General features: G+C 43.5%; 1 protein-coding gene across 2 annotated transcripts in view; it reads left to right on the top strand.

Moving 5' to 3' along the window:
* CERK (ceramide kinase) overlaps positions 1–24460 on the top strand; it is a 104977-nt gene extending 80517 nt beyond the window's left edge. For both annotated transcript variants that reach the window (XM_033959121.1, XM_033959122.1), the window contains 3 exons: positions 10531–10736; positions 14814–15025; positions 22267–24460. In XM_033959121.1, the coding sequence (XP_033815012.1) occupies positions 10531–10736; positions 14814–15025; positions 22267–22354 (506 nt within the window). In that variant the 3' untranslated portion in view covers positions 22355–24460. The remainder of the gene's footprint in view (positions 1–10530; positions 10737–14813; positions 15026–22266) is intronic.
* The last annotated feature ends 877 nt before the right edge of the window (positions 24461–25337 follow it).

Below are 25337 nucleotides of genomic sequence, written 5' to 3'. Positions count from 1 at the left end.
TAAATGAGACACGCCATTTAGGCAGTAATAAGGCACCTAGTACCACCTAACTTACATCGTGTTTTTGAAAATCAGGCCCTAACAGTATGCCAAGTTAGCTTTTTTTTATAATGATAAATCAACAATGGATGTGCAGCTATATAAGGCTTTTATAATAGTTAAATCACCTTTCCAAGTACAATAGACTCTCAGTTAACCAACACTCTCAATCAATCAGAAAAAAATTGTCTCCCACACACCTCAGACGACGTCCAAAGTCATGCTCCTAACCCAACAATACCCCTCTCTCCCTCCAACCCCAGAGACATCAGCAGCAAAGGAAAGGCCCTGCCGGGGCTGGCCAGAAGCTGCCTGTTTACCAGTGCTTCCTGTGCTCACTGGCTGCCACTACTGCTTCAAGGGGAGGGTTGTCAGGACTGGCTATGCTGCTTCAGGAACGGAGGGAGGACGGTTGTCAGGACCGGCTCTACTGCTTCATGAAAGGGAGGGTAAGAGGGAGTGGGAGGAGAAGGGGGAAGAGAAAGTGACCCAGAAAGAAGGGACGAACAGATGCTGGTGAGGTGGGAAGGGAGACAAAGTTATTTTTACTGTAACTCTTAAGCAACCAGAAACTACAGTTATCTGGCATCCACCAATCCCCATGGGTACTGGATAGCTGAGTCTACTTTATCTTGCTTTTACATGTAATAAAACTGTTCTGTCCCATGATTACAAATTTTATATGTTTATATATTCTCAGAATGCCAGCAAAGGGGACTGTGTAATGATAGACTCTTGCTCAGCAACAGGAGATATGAAGGGTAGATGATATATTATGAAATTCCCATCCTCTAAATTGACTCTGTTCCACATCACTGTGTTCCCACCTGCAGAGGATGTAGAATAACCACTCCACTGTATTTGACAAATATTTGTCAGACACTTAATATAAAGTTGTAAGAAATGCTGATTTGGTGGCACCATAGAATGATGATGTGTAGACCTGCTGTTAGCATGCCAGATTGCTTTGTGGGGTATACTTTTACACAAGGCAGCATCTGTCAGACTTAATCATCTTGTATTTGTTTTTCCATTGCGAGATGTTAATTGTTTCTGCACAAAAAAGGTGAGCAAAAATAGAAAAAGGGGAAATTACAAAACTAACCATAACAAATGCTTTCAATTATTTTTACGCTTCAGATGATGGAGAAACAAGATTTTATACTAAACATTTTACATACTAACCATTTCACGTAGACATTCTGTCTGATGCCTGTTAAGCTGAAGATTTCATAGTGCTTCTGTTCCTGAGATGATTAGCCACCTTAGGTCACTGCTGTTTGTGTGGTAGTTTAAGTCCCTTGTAAATATTAAAAGGGCTCAGTGTGGGTGACTGGAATTACATCATCATTTTCAATCTACTGGAATACTAATTTTTCTCAATGAATGAAATAATACCAGTGGGCATTAACTTTAAATTCATACATGATCTTCTTATTAAAACAAATAAAGAATTAAATCCATCCAGTAAAGGTCCAGATGCTACATGAACTTTGTAGTGTAGCATAAGCAAAAATAGCATTTGGGTATATCATTCTCATAGAAATGGCTTAAAATACTGAAACACAATACAATGAAAACTGTAATCTGTAAATGAAAACAGTTAATATCTGGAATATAAGTTTAAAAAGTTGCATGTCTGTGCATAAATCATAAATGAAGCAGAGGACTTCCAGCAGAAACATGCGCTTTAGGCAGCTAGCTCCTGCAGCTCCGCGACCTCTGACCACAGATCGGCATCTAATCTGCTTTTTTCCTCTCCTGTCATCGCAATATTCAGGGCACTTTCTGCCCAGTGTGCCCAGCGGTTTACAGTCTGCTGATTCCCGACACAGGATGGCGGCGAAGGTCACCCGCAAAACCCAGGATAAGAGCAGGCAGGTGGAACCTAAGATGGCAGCACACGTGGCTCCTTTCTCGCCAGAGTTCCCAAGTTCTCTGTGGGTGGCGGAGGTTACAGCTGAGGTCCAGGCAGCAATCGAGGGCACCCTGAGAGATAAACTTCAGCGTATCCTGGACAAATTGGATACGTTGGACCAGCAATTTGCCTCCCTAACATCGGAGGTAAAAAAAGACTCAGCAGCGACTGAGGGGGTTGGTCAGGCCTGGAGGTTATGGTATCATTGTACACTTTTTGTTTTACCCTGGTAGAAGGATTCCACCTTAGATGTTTCTGGATCTAAAATTGACTTCCTGGAATGTGGGAGGAATTCACTCACCCATTAAACATTCTAAGATCCTGGGCCTCTTGAACCGCACACAGACCCATGTGGCATTTTTGCAGGAAACCAGACTTACTACCATGGAACATGCTAAATTGTGTACTTGGTGGGTGGGGTCCCATTACGAGGCTTCTGCTATCCATAAAAAGAGGGGAGTGGTGATCCTCATCAGAAAAGGGGTGTGGCTGGAGACCTACTGGGTGATTAGAGACCCCAATGGTCGTTATGTGATGGCTCTAGTCGCCCTTGATGATAAAACTATGCTGCTTTGCAATGTGTATGCGCCCAACAGCCCTGGTGTTCATTTTTTTCAGCACCTCTGTAATCAAATTTTGGTATTTGGGGATGTGCCTATGCTGGTGGGTGGTGATTTTAATGAGGTTTCTGATCCTGCTCTTGACCACTCCTCAGGAGTGGGCAGAGAAACATCTAAATCTATTACCAGTCCTGCTTTGTTAGCCCACGCTCTGAATTTGTTCGACGTTTGGCATGTTCTACACCCTTTGGAGCATGATTATTCCCATCGTTCCCTAGCACATGGCACTCTTTTTCGTATTGATCTCCTCCTTTCTAGATCTTTGCTCCCCGAGGTTCAGGGGATAGACATGGGACCTATCGAAATATCGGACCATGCTTGGGTACAGCTCTGTTGGTGTTGGGGGGATGTGGGGCCCAGCGGGAGATCCTGGCGGTTTCCGTGTTACCTTTATAAAGATGCTCACTTTCAGGAGTACTTGCCCGGTTGGTGGAAGGAATATCAATCCCACAATCAAATTCATCATGAGGATCCTATTCTTTTTTTTGGGAAGCTGCTAAGGCAGTACTGCGGGGAGATGTAATGGCTTTTGTAGCGCATCAGAAGCGAGCGCAGCGAGCTGTAATCTTACAATTTGAATGCCGACTGACTGCCTTGTGCCGGCACTTTGAGTCCTTGGGGGAGATGACCCTTAAGAGGCAATTGTTAACGGCCCAACAAGAGTTGAATGAACTTCTACACCAGGGTGCTCTTAAATCTTTGGCATATTACAAGTTTCAATTGTTTAGGTTTGCCAATAAAAGTGGTTGCTTGTTAGCTTGGATGGCCACTCCCCGGATGGAATGGTTGGGCCATGCTGCCTTGTGAGATGCCCGGGGGGGTGTTGCATCATCATTCTACAGAAATATGTGATATCATGGGACAGTTTATGGGGACCCTTTACATAGCGTCGGACTCTGACGGAATGGATGGAGAAGTGTATTTGAATAGCTTGGATTTACCTTGCTTATCCGATCATGACCGGGACTCTTTGGATTTACCTATCTCTTTGAAGGAGATCAAATGGGCCATTCAGGGTAGTTTGTTGGGAAAGCACCTGGCCCCGATGGCCTGCTTGCGGAGTTCGATAAAGTGTTGGTTACTGAGATTGCTCCTTTGCTTGCTGAGATTTTCAACTTGGGGGTTGCTAAGGGCTTTTGGCTGCAGTATCTCAACACTACGCAGATCATGGTGTTACTGAAGCCAGGCAGGGATCCCACATTATCAGAGTCCTACCGATCTATTTCGTTGTTGAATTTTGAGGCTAAACTCCTGGCGAAGGTTTTAGCCAATAGATTGGCGCGGGTTCTTCCATCTTTGGTTTTGGAGCAGCAGGTGGGCTTTGTGAGAGCCCAACCGGTGTCCAAGAATATTCGCAGGATACTGTTAGCATTGGAGAAGGCGAAGATTGATGGGACTCCCTATCTGCTTATCAGTTTTAATGCAGCCAAGGCCTTTGATTGTGTACAGTGGAGATTTTTGTTTGCAGTCCTTCGAGTGTATGGGATGGGGCCCTTTTTTTATAACGCAATTCGAGCTCTTTATAGTGACACAGCTGCTAGAGTCTGGATTAATGGGATGAGCTCGGCATGTTCTCTGATTCAAGGGTTTTGGCGTCAGATGGCTGTATTTTTGGGATCCATCTTACACATTCCGGTCTCTCTTTCAGCGCCTGCTATGCTGTTTTGCCACTTTACTCTGTTCAGTATGTATCCGGCTTGAGTATGTCAATTCCTTAGTAAATGTTATATTGTTGGGAGAAATGTATCATGATCCATTGGCTCTTGGATCAATCTCCTTGTATTTGGTTGTGGAGGAATAAATTGCATGAACTGATGAGATGGGAAGCAAGGGCAGCTGCTGGCTCTCACAAACGACACAGAACTTACCTTCAAGTGTGGATACCTTTTTTGCAGATTTTTGAGTCCGAAGGGCCTTAGTCACATTTTGAATACTTTATGAGGTGCTGTTTCCTGTTTGTTGCCTTGCCTGGACTGATTCTGTCTGCTGGAGTCCTCATAAGGGAGTGGGGGGGATTTGGTGGAGGAGGCATGGGATGGGGGAGGAAGGTTGGGATCTATTGTTATATTTTGAATAGTTTTGTCTTGATTGTACCTTAACTGTTTTGCGTTTAATAAAAAGATTTTCAAATAAATAAAATCCTAAATGAAGCACATACTATATACCCTACATTGGGTATACTGTGTATCTCCCATGTACAACAGCATGGCTCACTGTCTATCATACAATAGCTATAAGACAGAATCTAAACCTTTCAATGCTCTAGTCTTTTTTAGTTTGATTAACAGGCATGGTACAGAAGTACAAGCTAGAATGATGCGAGGAGTGCTAGTTGAGGGACCTAGTCGTCAAAGATGCTGTACTAATGATCTTGATCAAGTTATTTTATCTCCCTCTGCATCAGCCTACCTGCTGTCAGCTGATAATCAGAATAACTGTGCAGCTTTTTCTCTCTTCTTCCTGTAAGATGCTGTACTTTCCAAAAATCAAAATAAATTTAGGTGAACTATTCAGTCCATTGATGGCTGTACTATAAGTGCAATTGTGTCTTATTTGAATAGAGCAAACCAATGTAATCAGTGGAACCAGAAAAAACAATTTTAATACCAATATAAATACATAGAGAAATTGGGCAAAAAATCTTAAAGAAGGACCTTCATACAAAGAAATCACAAGGATCATATATTCACCACTGATATTCACCATAGAATGTAATAATTGATCCAAAGTCCATTTGTCTATTATTTTACCTTTATTCCTTTCATCTGCTATCAAGTTCATTTTCAGTAAACAACTTTCATTTTCACTAAACGACTTCTGATAATATCAAACATTCCATGAAATTTATAAACAGTAGCCCTGATATGTAATCTGTCAAAATGTCCTAAACAGCTTTTTTAAAATCACATTTAAAAGAAAGAAAATGTTTTTCCTTTATTTATATAGCCTGATGAACCCCAATCAAAGTGATCTGTTCAAATGAACTAATCAGTAATCAGTTCTCATGGCTTCAAAAAAATTAATGACCGTGCTTGATTAATCCATGGCAAATTTCTGAAAACTTCAAAGTAAAGACAGCCATTCATTCTCAAGATTCAAACCATTCAGGGAAAAATAATTTAATTTAAAAAAATCTAATATTTCTATAATTCAATTCACTCCCAATCTACTCTATGAATATCATGGAGAAACATATCCACCACATACCAGAGACAATGTATGTGCAAAATTCCTAAAATCCTCAACCAAAATATACTTCAATGTTACATTACATTAGTGACTTCTATTTTGCCAATATCTTGCAGTTCTAAGTGGATTACAAAAGAGAGTTGGACATTTCCAGGAGGATTACAGGATAGGGTAATAATTATATCATTGAGGCTTAGCTGGGAAATTTACAAGATTAGGGATAGTTAAGATGTTTTATTTTCCTTTCGGAGTATTTTGTAATCAGTCGTTATCAGTATGTTGGAAAGGTGGTGATCTAGTTTAGCTGCTTACATTGCTAGTAGGCCATCGTAGGCCATGTGCTTTTGATTGGGAGGGGAGTGAATGAATGGGGTCAGTCCTCTTGAGATGAATGCTTATTATCCACTTATTTCTCCCAACATAGGCCAAATTAATTGGACAAAAACTATATAACAAATTTAGAACAGCAGATGGTATCGAATTTGGCATGGAGAGGCCTTTTGTCTTTAGAATATTCCCAAACAGAGACGACAATGGTCAAGGAACACCAAACACAACAATCACAAGCTTAATGATTAAATGAAAAAAAAGCCTAATTTTGTGAGGATAAAATCAATTCACTGGAATTTTTATCTATGAATGCCATCACTGGAAAATCTACATATGTCTTTCATCTCACAACAAATTTTTATTCTGGTTAGCAATTCTGTTTGTATCCCTATTGTAGATTTAGATTTACACTTCACAACTCAAATATATGGTCACCGTACCATTTGCTTTTTTCAGCATGATTCATGCCTTTACACACAACACACTATTTATTTGCACATGCATTAATATCCCACCTCATTATGTTACACACATTTTAGCAATTAAACCAATTAAAACTGGCATCATTTTATAGAATTTCAGCCTTACTGCCTAATTTGTGTATATGCTGTTGTTAAAATTTAACTTTTCAAAGCTCCATATGACCACACTTATTTGTTCATTACCTCTTGATAGTAAGATCTTTATGATTATTTGAATGGATGGTACAATGAACACAGGCAAACAGATGCACATAATTAAGGAGTTCAACAAGCTTCAAATAAAACCATGCTTTAATGCCAGCAGGTGGGGAAAATAATAACGGAACATTGTGCATGACCCAAACTCTCAGCATGAAATATTTTAACAGATGCTTTACATCTAAGCCACTATGGGGCTGATTCTATAAAGGGCGCCTAAAGTTAGGCTTCTCTTAGGTGCCTAACTTAATTGGCAAAATACCCTTAATAGCCTCAATAATTGTTTAAAAAAAAAAAATTTTAATTGGGCAATAGGCGCCTAGCCAATCCTATAAAATATAGGCACCTATCGCATGGTGCTTAGCAGCACCTTGGCCCTGATTCTCCAAAGTGCATCCCGATTTTAGGCAGCTGTAGGCGTCCTACAGCTGTCTAATCAGCCAATCGGGATGCACGTTTTTAAAAAAAATGCTCCCAGGCACCTGGGCCAATCAAGCCTTAGACTTAGTGGGGATGGACGGACCCGCTATGCCTAAGGCCTGATTGGTCCAGGCTTCTAGAGCCTGGGCCAATCAGGCCTTAGACTTCGGCGGGATGGGCCGGGAAGGGGCGGGCCTGCATCATTTCGATGAGGCGAGCCTACCGGCTGGACAGGCAAGACCCGTCTGGCCAAAAGAAAAGGTTAGTTTGGTGGGGGGAGGTTTGGGGGCTGTTAGCGCGGGGGGGAGGGAGGGTGCGTCTTCGGGCAGGAGGGATTGGGCACCCTCCTGCCAGCGATCGATATTGTCGGGGGGGGGGCATCTTCTGGCAGGAGGGTTTGGGCACCCTCCTGCCAGCGATCGGTAGTGTCGGGGGGGGCATCTTCTGGCAGGAGGGTTTGGGCACCCTCCTGCCAGCGATCGGTAGTGTTGGGGGGGGCATCTTCTGGCAGGAGGGTTTGGGCACCCTCCTGCCAGATCGGTAGTGTCGGGGTAGGAGGGAGATCGGTAATGTCGGGGGGGGGGGTCCGGTAGTGTCGGGGGGGAGCATCTTTCGGCATGAGGTTTTGGGCACCCTCCTGCCTGCAATCGGACAGGGGGCCGCGGCCCGCTATACTTATAGCAGCAGAGAGATCCCTTGCCGCGATAAGTGTAGCGGGCCGTGTCTAATCTAACCCGATTCTCTAACAAGCGTCTGTAACATGGACGCCGGTTACAGAATCGGGGTTTAGTGTAGGCCCGATTCTGAATAGGACACCTCTCCCAGGTGTCCTAATGTCTAAGTGGGTGTTTCTATGGGCAGAACATTCTCCAAAAACTTAGGGCTCCTTTTATCAAGGCGCGCTACAGGGGTTAGCGCGTCGGATATTTCATCATGCGCTAACCCCCGCGGTAGTCTAAAATTCTAACGCCTCGTTAATGGAGGCATTAGGTACTAGCGCAGCAGGCGGTTTAATGCGCGTTACACCGCTACCGTGCCTTTGTAAAAGGACCCCTTAGGCTTTAAAACCCTGGCCTACATTTCAGGCACCCAAGTTTTTACATTTCACTAGCTGTGATTCTGTAAATGGCGCCAAAGTGTATCACGTAGTTGGCACCATTTTTCTAGGCACCAGCCGATTTAGGTGCCTTTGATAGAATCAGCCCCTATGTATCTTAAACTGGCTACAGTAGGTTCAAATTGTGTATGATTATTACCACCTTAGCTACTGTGCAGAATCCTGTAAATTCTTGTGAATTTTGGATGCCTCTTTGTGGCTGCCCAATGAGAGCTCTCTTTCAGTTGGTACAAACTAGTGTTTATTATAAGTTTACTGCTGGAAGAATCTGGTTGACAAGCCATAAACAAATACAGATTGTTTTTTGGACTCCCATACAGTTTTTATAGTGTTACCTGATGCTGAGGCTCAGAACCTCTCTTCTAATGCTGATAATTATGAATGTATTTGATAGTAGTCGTAAATCTTTATTTTCTAGAGTGGCACCACTAAACAGAAACACATTCTACATTACATGTCATAAGCATCATTAATAAGTCTTACAGTGTGGGATATGAAGGGTATTAGTGTGGGTTAGTAATTTGGTTCCCATAATGCCTTAAACATTCACAGAGCATGAGAAAGACCTAGGTAAAACCCTGAGACAATGAAGTCCTGCTTGAAAAAGAAATAAATATCCAGAGGCAAGCATTGAGAGAGATGAACCTCATTGCCATCCTCTTAACTAAGTTTCAGTGAGGCAAATTAAATCTAAATGGTTGTCAGTAATAAGATCATGGTATAAATATGGTCTTCACATATAACAACCTCAGGAGGAACTGGAAATTGGTAAATAAAAAATAGAACAATTTTGAGGATGCCTTACCTAAAGAGAGTCATAAGCTGAAGGTGAGGGCATACCATGTTGGCCCAGAGCAACGGAATAGGAGCATAAAAGTTTGTATGGGAAAAGTAGGAGTAGAGGAACAAAGCAGACAGAACAGTAAGATAAGAGTTGCCCCAAGGTCTGGATTTGCTTCTTGGATGCATTCCTTTGGTAATGAATGCTACACCATGAGACACTTTATTCTGGTAGCATCCAACATTATATAAGTTGGACAGAGCTATAGAAGGAGAACAGAGGGGAAATTAGAGATCAGCCATGGGCAAGAGATGGTGATCAGTCACAGCTATGGGTATTCCAATGGGCAGAGTTATAGATGGAGCACCTGGGACTGGCTACTAGAAGGGAGACAGCAATGAACTACAGCTTATAGGAGAGAAACATTATAACACCCATGCCCATAGTTGTACACAGTTCATTCTGTAACGTGACATCCAACAATGCTTTCTGTTTACTTTTACAGTAAAAATTAATGAAATTGTCTGGTTATTAGTCCCATTGGGCCAAGGTCATGAACAGTTTGAGCAATCTGGCATGTTCTGGGCTAAGGTTGTCTCTTCATATTCCTTGAACTATGAGAAGAGGAACTGAACCATGCAAAATTCAAAGGACATCTGACTTTCATTGCTGACATAGCAGTGTTTTCTTTTGAATGAGTTAGTACTAGGCAGCCAACCATTTCATATTCACAGCAACAGATACTACCAATGAGAGCTAATTGGGAAAGAACTATCCTGAACTATGAAAAGCAGATGCCCAAAGCTGTACAGATAGAGGTTATACAAGCACAACACTGGAATAGCCCAGGAGAGAATGGGGAAATTCGCAGAAGACAGTGTGCTATCTTGGAAACAGGACTCTTTCCTAAGTAATGATTTTACCATAAAGGTACCAGTGAGAGATTAGTATTCTCCATGGAAGAATCTGTAGAGTCTTTTTATTAAGTATCTGGTGTTTTTATCTCTAATAAATTCATATACAATTTTTACATACATTTTCACTGTTCTTTGGATGGTCACCTCTGTGGTCATAAGACAAACACTTATTCTTCCAGCATCTTCTTCCAGGTGCATAAGCCCTTCAGTTTTCATATGCATAATTATTTCAAGCCAGAACTAGGAATCGAACTTGTATTTTTCATTTAGTAGTAAAAAGTGCTAGTATTCTTCATTTAGGAACAGAGTTGGCTTTATTTTCCATAAGGTAAAGTATAGCATACTGTACTTGTAAATTTCAAAGTTTTATTCCTTTACTTGTGAGTCAGTTTGATAATACTGCTTTGAAAATAGCATCTTTATTTTATGAATCTGATTTTGTGTCATGAATCTTTAGAATATTATGAGCATTTCAGTCATTACCTTGTAAATAAACATCTGTCCTTTTTTCTGTTTTAGAACATAATGCAGACTGGAAGGTAATCAGAGGGAAATTTATGGCCATCAATGCTGCCAACATGAGTTGTGCTTGTCCCAGGAGTCCAAAAGGTGTCTCACCTGCAGCTCATTTGGCAACTGGGACTATAGATCTCATCTTAGTACGCAACTGCTCCAGATTAAATTTTCTAAGGCATCTTATCAGGCATAGGAATCGAGATGATCAGGTACAAATATGTATGGTTACTTTCAATAGCTGAATTGGTCATCCCTAGCCCTTTTTACTAAGGGTAACACAGTTTTGGATCTTGAATTTTGATTCTGTGAGCCAGGAATACCTACAAGATATCAAGGAGGGAATTTAGCAAAGGGTTCTAAGTGCATTAGCACATGCTAACTACTAAAGACATCCATTCCTATGGGCATCTTTAGTGATTAGTGCATGCTAACATGCTTAAGGCCAGCTTCTATAAACAGCGCCTAAGTAGGCACCGCTCCATGTGGTTGTCAATCAACCGCTAGACGCCACTTGTAGAATCATGCTTAACAGCACCTAACTGGACTTAGGTGTAGCTAGACACCATTGAGGTGGTGCTGGCACATTAAGCCAGGTTTTATTAGGCCTAATTTACAGGCACCTATCTCGCATGCCTAGCAACACCTAGGTTTACCACACTCCTAACCACACCTAATTTTCAGGTAAGGATTGGTATGGTGCCTCGACTTACGCATTGCTAGATGCTGCTCTTGTAGTCCGCTTGGAACTCATGACCAGCATACAGAGGGACAGCACACCAACACAATACAGCAAAAAAGCACAAAGGGCCTTAATAAGCAAGGACTTGCCTTTATTGACCCAACACAAACCTGCATTAGAGGTCGGCCAATGAGCAAAATACGATTACCAAATTTCAAGGATCAGAATCAGTCCCAAAGCCTGAGCACAGAGAGCAATCTCTTAGTCCTGTGTAGAGAGTTGCGCAGGGACAGAAATCCCACCCGTCCCCGTGAGGAATCCCTCCGTCCCCGTGAGGAATCCCTCCGTCCCCGCGAGGAATCCCTCCGTCCCCGCGAGGAATCCCCTACGTCCCCGCGAGGAATCCCCTACGTCCCCGCCCATCCCTATAAACTTCAGAAATAGTTATTTCAGTTAATTATGCTACTGAATTAAAGGCTCTGATAGAAATCCATTTAAAAATAAGCAAAAAGACTTTATTAATTTGGAAATATTAATTGGGAAGAATACATACTTTGTAAACGGGTTTCTACCAGAGCCTCTAATGTTTATAAATTTTTATCAACACAACTAATATACTACTTTATCCTGAAGCAAAAAAAAAAAAAAATTTTCCATACCTTTGTTGCCTGGTTTCTGCTTTCCTCATGTTCTCATTCAATTCCTTCCATCCACTGTCTCTCTTCTCTCTGCGTCTTCCATTTGTTCTGTTACTGTGCCTCTCCCTTTCTCCCCCCTTCCAAATTGGTTTGGCACCCATCTTCTTCCCTCTGCTCCCCCCATAGTCTGCCATCTCTGTCTTCTTCCCTGCCAGTGTCTTCTCCCCACTCTCTTCCCCATTTCCTTTCGGCATCCTTCTCCCCCCCATCTTCCCCATATCCTGTCAGCATCCTTCTCCCCCCTCTGTCTTCCACATGTGCTTTCAGTGTCCTTCTCCCCCCTGTCTTCCCCATGTCCTTTCAGCGTCCTTCTCTCCCCCCTCCCATCCTCCCCATGTCCTTTCAGCGTCCTTCTCCACCCCTTTGTCTTCCCCATGTCCTTTCAGCGTCCTTCTCCCCCCCTGTCTTCCCCCCCCCCCATGTCCTTTCAGGGTTCTTCTCCCCCCTCTGACTTCCCCATGTGCTTTCAGCGTCCTTCTTCCCCCCTCCCGTCCTCCCCATGTCCTTTCAGCGTCCTTCTCCACCCTTTTGTCTTCCCCAGTGCTTTCAGCGTCCTTCTCCCCCCTCAGTTTTACCCATTTCCCTTAAGCGTCTTTTCTTCTCCACTCCACCTTTCCTCCCTTTCTCCCTCCCTGCCCCTTACCTTTGTGGCGCTTCCCCACCCGACCGACAACAGAACAGGCCCGGTCGGACAAACCTCCCTGCCCTGTAGCCGTGGATCTAAATTACCTTCTTACAGCAACTGGAGTATTGAAGCTGCTGTAAGAAGGTAATTTAGATTCGCGGCTACAGGGTAGGGAGGTTTGTCGGCCGGGCCTGTTGTCGGTCGATCGGGGGACCTGACCGGCTGTGCACACTCCCCCCCCCCATGGCTGCACCCGGGGCGGACTTTGCTTAAGCCCTCCCTCCGACGTCCCCCCAACACATACACACACTTCAGTGGAAAGATGCCTACTCCCTCCCGCTGCACAGTCCCCTGCCACTACTACCCACCCACCCCGCTGTGGGAGAGATGCCCACTCCCTCCTGCCACACAATCCCCCGACACTACTATCCACCCTCCCACCCCATAATGGGAGAGATGCTTCCCCTCACTACCTTATTCACAAAATCCGGCCTGAAGGACGCCTACCTGTTCCAGCTGGCAGGCCCACCTCTTACAAAATAACAAGCCTTCCCCTTCCCGGTGCATCCTGGGATGCACCGGGGAGGGACCTAAGGCTCTGATTGGCCCAGGTGCTTAAGGCCCTTTCTAGGACGAGGGGCCTTAAGCGCCTGAGCCAATCAGAGCCTTAGGCCCCTCTGCACATTCCAGGATGCACCAGGAAGGGGAAGGCCTGCCATTTTGTAAGAGGTGGGCCTGCCATCCAGAGCAGGTAGGGGGCATTTCGGCCGGACTTCATGAATAAGGTAGGAAGGGGCGTGTTGGTCTTCGGGGACATGGGAGTTGTGGTTGTTAGCCGACAGTGGGTATCTCTCCCACAATGGAGTGGGGGGATTGGGTAGTAGTATTGGGGAATTGTGCGATGTGACTGGAGAGAGTGGGCATATCTCCCGCTGCAGGTTGGGTAGTAGTGTTGGTGGATTGTGTGGCGGGAGGGAGTGGGCATCTCTCTGGGTGGGGGGGTGGGTAGTAGTGTTGGGAAATTGTGCTATGCAGCAGGAGAAAGTGGGCATCTCTCCTGCAGATCTTTGATTTGGAGTTTGAGTTTTTTTAAATTTGTGTGAGTTGTCAAACCTTACTTTCTTGTTAGTGCCTGAGTCAATCAGTGCTCAGGCACTGATCAGAAAGTAAGGCTACACCATCAGAAAATAAGGTCAGACCTGTTGGCAAATTTTGGCTGCAAATGTGGCACAATGAGGTTAGGGAATCACTCAGCGATGATAGAAAATCGTTCGGAGTGCTCATTATAATATTAATTACCTCATTGTACTACATTTGCATGGCGATATCGGAGACTGCTAGGAAACTTCGAAAAGATCATAGTAAGCCGTTTTGATACTCTGCCACTAAAATACATGCATGCTAAATCTGCTGGTTTAGCGAGCATGTTAAAGGCACATTTTAGTTTTGAGAATCTTCCCCTAAGAAAATGCTCTCTGTTCTTGGGCTTTAGGACTGATTCTGATCCCTGAAGTTTGGTAATCGTATTTTGCTCATTGGCTGACCCCTGATGCAGACATTGTGTCCTGAAACATGGCTCGTGTTGGGTTGTGTGCAGATTTTAGTTAGGCGTTGCTGGACATCCACAATCAGGGTGCCTAGCGATGCCTAACATAGGTGCAATGGTGTACCTGGTAGGGTGGGAACCCAGGATGGAGCACCCCCTCTAAGCATTGGGAAGGTACGTGGATTGGTTGAATTGTTGCGTACTGCTTGTGCTTGGCCGTCGGCTCTGCTGATTCCCCACCCTGGAATAGGAAGTTGGCATCAGAAGAGGCGAGAGCGGACAGCTGAGCACAGGCAGACCTGTGATCGCTTCAGCAGCCCTGAGCTCCCTGCACCTGGGATTGACCACTGCCCTGCCCTTATTACACCACTGCGTAGGCGCTGAATATAGCCTTCAGTGCTCTTTGATGAATTCCCACCTTAATGTTTAATATCAAATGGAAAATATGAAACATACTGGCAATAATACAGTAGACTGATATATTAGAATTAAAACACATAAACCTTCTTTGCTACATTCATCTGCCATATTCTGATCAAGCTGATTTGTTTTGTAGCACAGTTGAAAAACCACTAACAATTTGGTTTCCAAAACTGCTTTGATACAGTCCAAAAGAGCCCTATAAAGTGAAACTTAAAAAGTTGATTTTGTCAGAAACTTTTTGCTTACAATACTTTGTATTAAGTTTAAGATTGTTTACAGTAATCTTAACTAATGTGCCCCATTCTCTCTTTGTAGTTTGATCTCGCATTTGTAGATGTTTATCGAGTAAGGGCCTTTTTGTTCACACCAAAACATTCTGAAAAAGAGGACACTGATAATAAAGATGTAGGCAAGAAGCACTTTAATCAGATCTGCAATGGCAATCACTCATCTTGTGGTTGTAATCATGTTAATAGTATTTGGAACTGTGATGGTGAAGCTTTAGACCATGCAGCTGTTGAAGTCAGGTATGTTTAATTTCTTCAATTAGTATATTCTAGTTCCTCCTGTCTGTCTTCAGGAATAGCACTGTCATCTTCTTTTGAATCAACAATCTTGATGTCATCTTCAATTTCTCTTGCTCCTCTTCTCTAAATATTCAAAATAGTCACCTTTCCAAAGAGATGGTCACACAGTCTTCAGAAACAAAAAATATATATATATATATTTTAATTAATTATGTTGCAACGCTGCTACGCCTTTCAATGCTATAGAAATGATACAGTAGTACCGTATTTTCGCGGATATAACGCGCGCGTTATACGTGATTTTACGTACCGCGCATACCCCTCGCGCGTTATATGCCTGAGCGCGGTATACAAAAGTTTTTAAACATAGTTCCCACCCCGCCCGACGCCCGATTCACCCCCCCAGCAGGACCGCTCGCACCCCCACCCCGAACGACCGCTCGCACGCGCTCCCACCCGCACCCGCATCCACGATCGGAGCAAGAGGGAGCCCAAGCCCTCTTGCCCGGCCGACTCCCCGACGTCCGATACATCCCCCCCCCGGCAGGACCACTCGCACCCTCACCCCGAAGGACCGCCGACTCCCCAACAATATCGGGCCAGGAGGGAGCCCAAACCCTCCTGGCCACGGCGACCCCCTAACCCCACCCCGCACTACATTACGGGCAGGAGGGATCCCAGGCCCTCCTGCCCTCGACGCAAACCCCCTCCCCCCAACGACCGCCCCCCCCCAAGAACCTCCGCCCGTCCCCCAGCCGACCCGCGACCCCCCTGGCCGACCCCCACGACACCCCCACCCGCCTTCCCCGTACTTTGTGTAGTTGGGCCAGAAGGGAGCCCAAACCCTCCTGGCCACGGCGACCCCCTAACCCCACCCCGCACTACATTACGGGCAGGAGGGATCCCAGGCCCTCCTGCCCTCGACGCAAACCCCCCTCCCTCCAACGACCGCCCCCCCCCAAGAACCTCCGACCGACCCGCGACCCCCCTGGCCGACCCCCCCACCCCCCTTCCCCGTACCTTTGGAAGTTGGCCGGACAGACGGGAGCCAAACCCGCCTGTCCGGCAGGCAGCCAACGAAGGAATGAGGCCGGATTGGCCCATCCGTCCTAAAGCTCCGCCTACTGGTGGGGCCTAAGGCGCGTGGGCCAATCAGAATAGGCCCTGGAGCCTTAGGTCCCACCTGGGGGCGCGGCCTGAGACACATGGTCGGGTTTGGCCCATGTGCCTCAGGCCGCGCCCCCAGGTGGGACCTAAGGCTCCAGGGCCTATTCTGATTGGCCCACGCGCCTTAGGCCCCACCAGTAGGCGGAGCTTTAGGACGGATGGGCCAATCCGGCCTCATTCCTTCGTTGGCTGCCTGCCGGACAGGCGGGTTTGGCTCCCGTCTGTCCGGCCAACTTCCAAAGGTACGGGGAAGGGGGGTGGGGGGGTCGGCCAGGGGGGTCGCGGGTCGGTCGGAGGTTCTTGGGGGGGGGCGGTCGTTGGAGGGAGGGGGGTTTGCGTCGAGGGCAGGAGGGCCTGGGATCCCTCCTGCCCGTAATGTAGTGCGGGGTGGGGTTAGGGGGTCGCCGTGGCCAGGAGGGTTTGGGCTCCCTTCTGGCCCAACTACACAAAGTACGGGGAAGGCGGGTGGGGGTGTCGTGGGGGTCGGCCAGGGGGGTCGCGGGTCGGCTGGGGGACGGGCGGAGGTTCTTGGGGGGGGGGCGGTCGTTGGGGGGAGGGGGTTTGCGTCGAGGGCAGGAGGGCCTGGGATCCCTCCTGCCCGTAATGTAGTGCGGGGTGGGGTTAGGGGGTCGCCGTGGCCAGGAGGATTTGGGCTCCCTCCTGGCCCAATATTGTCGGGGAGTCGGCGGTCCTTCGGGGTGGGGGTGCGAGTGGTCCTGCCGAGGGGGGAGAAGAATCGGACGTCGAGGGGGGGCATCAGGCTTTCAGGATGGGGACAGGACTTCAAGGGGGGACAGGCAGACCTTCAAGGGGGGACAGGCAGACCTTCAAGGGGGGACAGGACTTCAAGGGGGACAGGCACGGAGAGGCGGGGCAGTGCACCGAAAGTCAGGGCGGGTGAACGGTGAGTCGGGGCAACCAGAGGAGAGTCGGGGCAGTGCACCGAAAGTCAGGGTGAGTCGGGGCAACCAGATGAGAGTCGGGGAGGGCGAAAGGAGAATCGGGGTGGCCAGAGGAGAGTCGGGGAGAGCGAAAGGAGAGTCGGGGTGGCCAGAGGAGAGTCGGGCAGCATGCGCGTTATATGCCTGAGCGCGGTATAGAAAAGTTTTTGTACATATCATCGTGATTTCTGCGCGCTATACCCCTGTGCGCGTTTTACAATGGTGCGCGTTATATCCGCGAAAATACGGTAATGGTGGTACTACTGCTGCTACTTATTTTATGTTGGAGCAAACAATTTGTAAAACAGTCCAAATTCTGTCCTTTTGATGTGAAAAAAATAAAGTTGCATAAATTTTCAGACCTCATATGGACCCATGACATGAAGGATGTGTCATTCTCAATATTTTCAATCCGCTAGTTTTGTCACCTTTTCCCAGAGATGGTCACAAATACATAAAAGTCAATATTCAACCATGTTATTAACGTATAATTTGAAACAGGTAGCTTACTTTCAAATTATACAAATATTCAGCAGTGTTAATCATTCAGGCTACATCTCTGAATATACTGTACATGTGAAACTTTGGATCTCAGGCATTTCAAGTTAAACTTGGCTATATTTGTAATTCATCTAGACTAGAAATTTAGACATGGCAGATGAATATTGTCATTTAGATATATAATTGCCTCTTTTATATAGATAAATTTAGCCATTTATCAATACAGTCAAACCTTGGTTTGCGAGTAACCCAGTTTGCGAGTGTTTTGCAAGACGAGCAAAACATTCTCGCAAACCGAGTATTGACTCGATTTACGAGCACCCCCCAATAACTGGCATCGCTCCCCCCCGCTCGCAAAGGGCCCCCTCCCGCTCGAATCGGCACCCCTCCCGCTCGAATCGGCACCCCTCCCCCCCCGTGAGAACAGGAACCCCCCGCCCGACCAACTTTAACTCACCCCCCCCCCCCTTTGGCACCAGCACGCAGCCCACAAGTGCCGGTGCCGCTTGAAGATCTTTTTCCTTGTCTCTGCCGGCTTTGAGCATGCATCTGCGCATGCTCAAGCCCTTCTAATTCTCCCTCTCACCGAGAATCTAGGCGAGAGGGAGAATTAGAAGGGCTTGAGCATGTACAGATGCATGCTCAAAGCTGGCAGAGACAAGGAAAAAGATCTTCAAGCAGCACCAGCACTTGTGGGCTGCGTGCCGGTGCCAAAGGGGGGGTGAGTTAAAGTTGGGCGGGGGGTTCCTGTTCTCACGGGGGGGGGGGCCTTTGCGAGCGGGGGGGAGCGGTTCTCATGCCGGTGCCAGACGGGGGGGGGGGTGAATTAAAGTTGGTCGGGCGGGGGGTGCCTGTTCTCACGAGGGGTGCCGGATCAAGCCGGGGGGGGGGGGGCAGCGCCCTGGCCTCGGGGGGGGGGGGGACGTATCAAAGCGAGTTTCCATTATTTCCTATGGGGAAACTCGCTTTGATAAATGAGCATTTTGGATTACGAGCATGCTCCTGGAACGGATTATGCTCGAAATCCAAGGTACCACTGTATATATGTCCTGAATTATTCATTTAGTTGGCTTGAATATATGCACTGGTGCTTTCTGCATAAATGCTTTGCAAATCTGGCTTGCTACTCTTATCACCCTCAACTTAGTACAACTTGCTTGTAACTTAATTTCTTGACTTCACTGTGGCCTATTCAGAATTCAGATACAAGGTTTGTTATCTTCTCACTGGTGTAACCATAGAGCCCCTTGTCCCATTACATCGACTCTCATCTATTTGTACAATTACTTTAAGCATCTTTTGCTTACAATTACATTCACTTTGTAGCTCCTCTATTTCCCACTGCACCACATCTCTTTAATGGCATTGCACAAGGTTTTCTTATCTATGGTCTCCTCTGCCAACTCTAATCTGTATTTTCCGCCTTATTGCACTGTATGCCTAGAATACCTTTCCTATCATGTTTCTTGTTTGGCCCCATTTAAATCCTGCAAAAAAAAAAAAAACCCCACAAAACTTCTGAGGCTGTTTTTAAATTCTCAACCAAGCTCTCCCTATTCATAGGCATGTTTATTTTAACTGTTTTCTATAAAAAGATACATTTCCAAAAGCTTCTCATTTCACTTGTGTGTGTATCTAGGCTATATTTTAAGCTCCATAGAGCAAGGAGTGTCTGTTTTCTACATAAAATTTCTAAATAGTGTTTTGTATATCTAGTAGAGCATCTCAAACACTATTTCAGTGCTCATATTCAGCACATGTTAAAACTCACCAAATCTTGATAGTCTAATTAATTTCTGCTACTGTTCATATGTTTTATTGCTTTTTTTTTTTTTACTGGATAAATAAGGGAACAAGTGAAGCACCCTATATGCAAACTAAGATATTGCATTCATTTGCTGGTAGCAGTCTGTGAAAGACAATAGCAATGTTTGTGTGATATCAGAGAGCTCAGGACACAGGCTGAAAAGCAAAATAAAACAAATTTGTGTTGATGGATCTAGTGGTTGATGCGACAATATTGAATTTATGCTGTGCAGAAGAAAGGCCCGGCAAAACCCCATACATAAAACCAGGATAAAAACAACAAGATACATCTTGTAAAGAGTAAAATGACATGCAAAACTCAGACACATCAAGTAAGGGATACATTTTATGATTTAAAAGAATGTTTTAGCAAATAAATGTTTTTTCAAAAGATTTTTTTTAAAGACTTCAAATCTTTACATTGCTTCAAGGAGCCACTCAAAGCATTCCATAAACAAGGTTCAGTCACAGAGATCACTATCATCCATGTTTTCTTATAGTGTACCACATGTAGATGCTCAATTGATAGCTTTATAGTTGATTATGAGCGCAATGAATGAGTTGGTAAATACTACTTTAAAGCTTACAATTAAATACCATGGTGCTTCTTCATGTATTGCATGATATATCACTGTCAAAACCTTATATTCAATACAAAACATGACAGGCAGCAGCAATGCAGCTGTTTCAACACTGGAGAAATATGTTGAAAGTGAGAAACGCCAGTGATCATTCTTGGACCACTTGTAAAACACCTACCTTAGATTTGGCCTTACCCAGAAATAATGCATTGCAAAAATCCAATTACGCAATAACAAGACTTTGAATTACAATTTGAATGTCTAATACATCATATTGTGAATAAGATATGCCCAATTCCTTTAAAATAGCACCGATCAAATAGATACTTGTTAAAAAAAAAAATCACTAGATCCTAATTTACCCCCTCCCCTTTTATCAAGTAGCGCTTGACATTTTTAGCACAGACTGGCGAGGTAAGTGTTCTGACGTTCATAGGAATTCTATGAGCATCAAAGCATTTACCATGCCGGCTCGCACTAAAAAAAACATTTTTGGCAAAAATTGTTGAAAAATGTGTTCATGATCAGTTGATTGAATTCCTAAATGAAAATCAATTTAATTAGATATCAATTTGGTTTCCAAAATGATCATGACATGGAGACCTTGTTACTTTCATTGTTGGACATAGTACATGTGGAATGTGATAAAGGTTTGAATTACCGTATTTCTTGTCATTCGATATTTCATTCGCCTTAGATACGGTTAATCATGACTTTTTATTATAGAGACTGAAGTCAGACATTAGTAGTGTAATATGCAACTGGTTTGAGTTATTTTTAATTATGAGACAATTTTTGGTAGTTGATAGAAAGGAGAGCTCAGTTTTTATGAATGTGTCTGGTATACCTCAAGGATCCACACTTTTTGCTATGCTTTTTAACATCTTTTTTAAAACCATTATGCAAATTATTGGATAGTTTAGAAGTTGAATATCACATTTATGCTAATGACATCTTCAAGGCTGAGCAACTTTATTCAAGAACAATAGAGTTTTTAATCAGGTCATTAAAGGTTTGTGAATAATGGGAATTAATCAAGTAAAATTAAATATGGATAAGACCAGAGTTATGTTTTTGCAAGGCTATGAGATTCATAATTTTCCAAATTCCTTCCACACTGGAGATGTTGAAATACAGTTTGTTAAACAAATTAAAACTTTAGGAGTTGTACTAGACCCTGCTGTTACTATGAAGGAATTTATTTCTAACATTATAAAAAAAAAAAAAAGTTTCTATAAACTTAGGGTAAGACCACTGAAAAAAACTCTTGACAACTGAAAACTTCTATACAGTAATTCAAAGTACAATTATGTCCCACTTTTACTATTGTAATTCCTTATTAATGGGAATATCAAGAAAATTCCTGAACTCACTTCACTGTGACTAGGATAGTACAGTGGTACCTCGGTTTACGAGTGTTTTGCAAGACGAGCAAAACATTCGCAAAATCGGCACCTCGGAGACCGAGCGCACCTCGATTTGCGACCCCCCCCCCCCCCACGAACCAGCACCCTCCCCCCGCGATCCGGCACCCCCCACTGCCATCGCCCTCCCACCCCCCCCCCCGCCATCAGGCACACCCCTGCCGCAACCTGAGGTCCCCCCAACCCACCCGAACCCTCTTCTTACTTTAGTGTAGCCTCCGCACCGGCACCAGCATGTCCTGTGCGTTGGTGCCGGTGCCCGAAGATCTGCCTCCTGTGCTGGGCCTATGCAAACTTAACGCATCTTCGCTGCTGTCTGCTGACCTCATTTGCATGCCCAATTTTTTTTTTATAGAACGTCTCACTTTTTCAATTCGCTATCAAAACGGCTGCGTTAGCAGACTATCGCTTTTTAGCATGGGTTTTTGAAAATCCTAGCCTTAATGTTATATCCACGATGATTGGAATTATCTCTGATCCAGCCATTGTGATTTAACATACCGGGACTTGTTAAGGCAATTTTTGGAATTGGTGTGTCTAAGGGTATGAAGATGTGCTTTCTTATTTTTAATTGCTTTCAGATATTGGTCTTTCATTTTGTAGGTATTGTTTAGCTCAGTGGAAGAAATTCATGTATTAATGCATTTTGAATTGTATGATTTAGGCAGGAAAATGTGAGAAGACTGTGAGGACCTGCAGTACACTGTACTGTAGATGCTATTTTAATTCATTTTAAGCTTAGATCATCTCTTTGAAAGGCTTTGTTATACAAAGACTGTTTGCAGAAAATATGCATATGCTGGTATTCTTTTTTTCTTCAGGGTCCACTGCCAGTTGATAAAACTGTTTGCGCGTGGAATAGAAGAGGATTCTAAACCTGAAGATGCTTGCAATCCAATCAGAGTATAACAGTGACTTTACTGACACGTTGCATTTTTAATTGTTCAGAAAAAAAAGAATTCTTCAAGCAAACTACTGTGTACTGCCAATGTAATTTATATCATAAATTCGAAAAGGTTTTTAATGAATTAGCTAAATTCCATGTGTAGATTCATTTCAGCTGGTAAAAGTTTAGAATTTCAGGTCTATTGTGACTATTCTAAAAAAGTGAGATAGTCTTGCCAAATTCTTATTGCTTAGAGTTATCTCTGTCTGGTTTCTTTTCTTGCTGTAGACTTTTTGCCCCTTTGCTAAACATTTTATCACTGTGGCCTGTTGGGCCATGAGTCCCATTTTCTCTTGATTCCAAATTCAAACTAGAAAATAATTTAGGAGCCCATGTTGTTGGACTATTGATGCAGGTTTGGGATATCTATGAATATGCATACAAGATTCAGTAAGAAAAAAGAGTTTTAAGCTGGCACTGCAGGGGCTAGACTAATTAAATATGGCATATGCATGTACTTGTTAGAAAAAAAGATATACAAATGAAAAAAATATGTTAATGTAATTGTCACTATTCTAAAAAAAAGACCTTATTGCAAATACAATATATTTAATCCCTATCTTTTGCTACACCTGTACCTAGTATGGGGAAAATTTTTTTTTCCTTTATGTAATTTCTACTTTGCAACTTAGCAATGCAATTTAAAACATACATTCCTTGCATTTTAAAATATCAGTTTCAAAAAGCTATGCAGTAGTAAGATAAAGAAGTATTTTAATAAAGAAGAACTACATCTCTATACTAATCATACTTTAAAACTTGAACTAACCTATATTAGAGTATGACAAAAGAGACATTCATGTATGCCCTCTTCACTGTGAAGTTTTTTGGGTAATAGTAATAACTGCATAAAACCTAATATTCACTGAAAGAGTATAGTAGTTACTCAAGACATGTCACCTGGCTAAGTATACGAGTAGTAGTTTTACTATCTGCAGTGCTTTTTTATGACTATAATATTTTCTGTGCAAACAGATCATGTTCTCTTTATCATCTTCATAATGTTTTTATATATAAGGTCTGTTCAAGTCCTAATCTAGTACCTGTTTTCTAGTGGTATAGATTTGCTTATGAATTCAAACCGTGATGTTAGTTTATTTATTGCTGAACCACTTAAGACACTTGACATAAAAGGCACATTTCGAAGTGAAAGAATTCAAGTCCAACTGTAACTCTTAAATTTATGCAATATCTTAGATGTAATTTTTTTTTGAATACTGCTGGATACAAATACAAAGAGATTTCTTCAGTAACAGTGAAAAGTGCCTTTTTCCTGGGATATTTGGAAGTATGTACAAAGTAGAAATACTCAACTCTTCCCTAGGTCTGGCAAGTTGAGTAGTGGGATAACTAGAATTTAGGTCCAATTAATTCTTACCTTGATTGTCAGGCATGTTCAATATGTGCCGATAGCTGGAGAACAGTTAATAATCTGAGAGACACACTCGCTCGTCAGTCTTTGTGGAAAGAACTGATACTGCATTCCTGCTGTTATAAAACAACAGGGTCTCATGTTTAGTTTGGCAGCTAAGGACTCCCTGAGACCTAAGAGGAGTCCAATCAAACAAACACAAGGGCACTTTTCACGTGGTCAGAAAATAAACTGCCTTTTTCATTTTACCAGAAAAGATGTCCTTTGTAACGTCATAAGGACAAAACATTTGCTGTAAAGATACAAGCTCACGTATCATATTCAAACTGTACAATTGTGATTTGTGAATGGTAGTTTATAGAGGCATTTCAAAAATGGCTACTAAAGGGCATTTTTATCACCTGAAGGCCAAGAGAGTTCTTCTGATTAATCTTCCTTTTAGTTTACTCATACAAAATGATTGCTATCTGTACTTGAATAATTTGTTTCAGGTAAACTGAAGGAAAGAAAACTGTGCACAGTAGGCATTGTATGCTTAGGTCTTAATGTATTTCAAATGTTGACTCGTATTTTCTCTCCGGATGGCAAAGATGGAACACTGAAGTTTTATTTTCCTATGAATCTTGCTGGCTTCAAGATTATGGTGTACTGATATGTTTAAAACAACTTTGGGCCATTAAATTTATGTTGTACAGAATATGGTGTTGGTGGTTTTTAATCATTGATTTGTTTTGGGACAGATGTAACTGAGTCTTAAAAAATGTGTTTCTTCATTAAGGGCTAGATCTACTGAAAAGTGTTACTACACACTAGGGGCCTTTTTATTAAGCTGTGGCATAAAGTAGCCTTAGCATTCCCTTGCATGGCTTTTTCCCTGCTTGCTAAGAGCATCAGTGGGAACTCCACTAACTTGGAACATGAGGATGTTACTGGCCAAACTTTACGGTAGATATCCTGCAAACAATGGGATGGTTGGTTAGGCTGGAGTGAGCATTTGGAACCTGGGACTTTACCAGACTTTACAGTCTAAGGCCCAGAAATATCAAAGAAGGGATAAGTTAATTTAATCATGTATTTTTTAATGGGTATTTACTATGTTACTGCAGGCGTAAAAAAGGCCTTTTTGTATTAATGGCCCTGCGCTAATGTTGCCATATCAAATATGTTTATTGAAAAAATGTTTTTCAAAACAGAACAGGTAATACAAATACGGTGTATGCCAATGCATGAATACAAAGGTAAACAGATACATTATGATATACTCATTTTTAGAGCTCTAGCTATTGGAGACTCCCTAACCACCTGGCAGAAATCCTTACTTAACACTTTGATGGCAATCACCATCCAAATGATTCTACACAACTGGAAATCTGCAGCTGTCATTAAAAAATATTGCCACTTGAGCACTTATTGCCACCTATTTTGTAGACAGTAAGGGCTCACACAAATATACCTTCACTAACCAGGTAGTACATGATATTGTAGCTGCACTAACTGATTAACATAGTAATGCCTATTCTCTACCCCCAATATGACCCCTCCCAAAAATATTTAAAATTATTTTTTAGTGCATG

The sequence above is a fragment of the Geotrypetes seraphini genome, chromosome 9, assembly GCF_902459505.1.
Source record: "Geotrypetes seraphini chromosome 9, aGeoSer1.1, whole genome shotgun sequence".
NCBI classification, from domain to species: Eukaryota; Metazoa; Chordata; class Amphibia; order Gymnophiona; family Dermophiidae; genus Geotrypetes; species Geotrypetes seraphini.
Note: the sequence above shows the minus strand (reverse complement) of the source record. Positions and strands in the feature narration are given on the sequence as shown.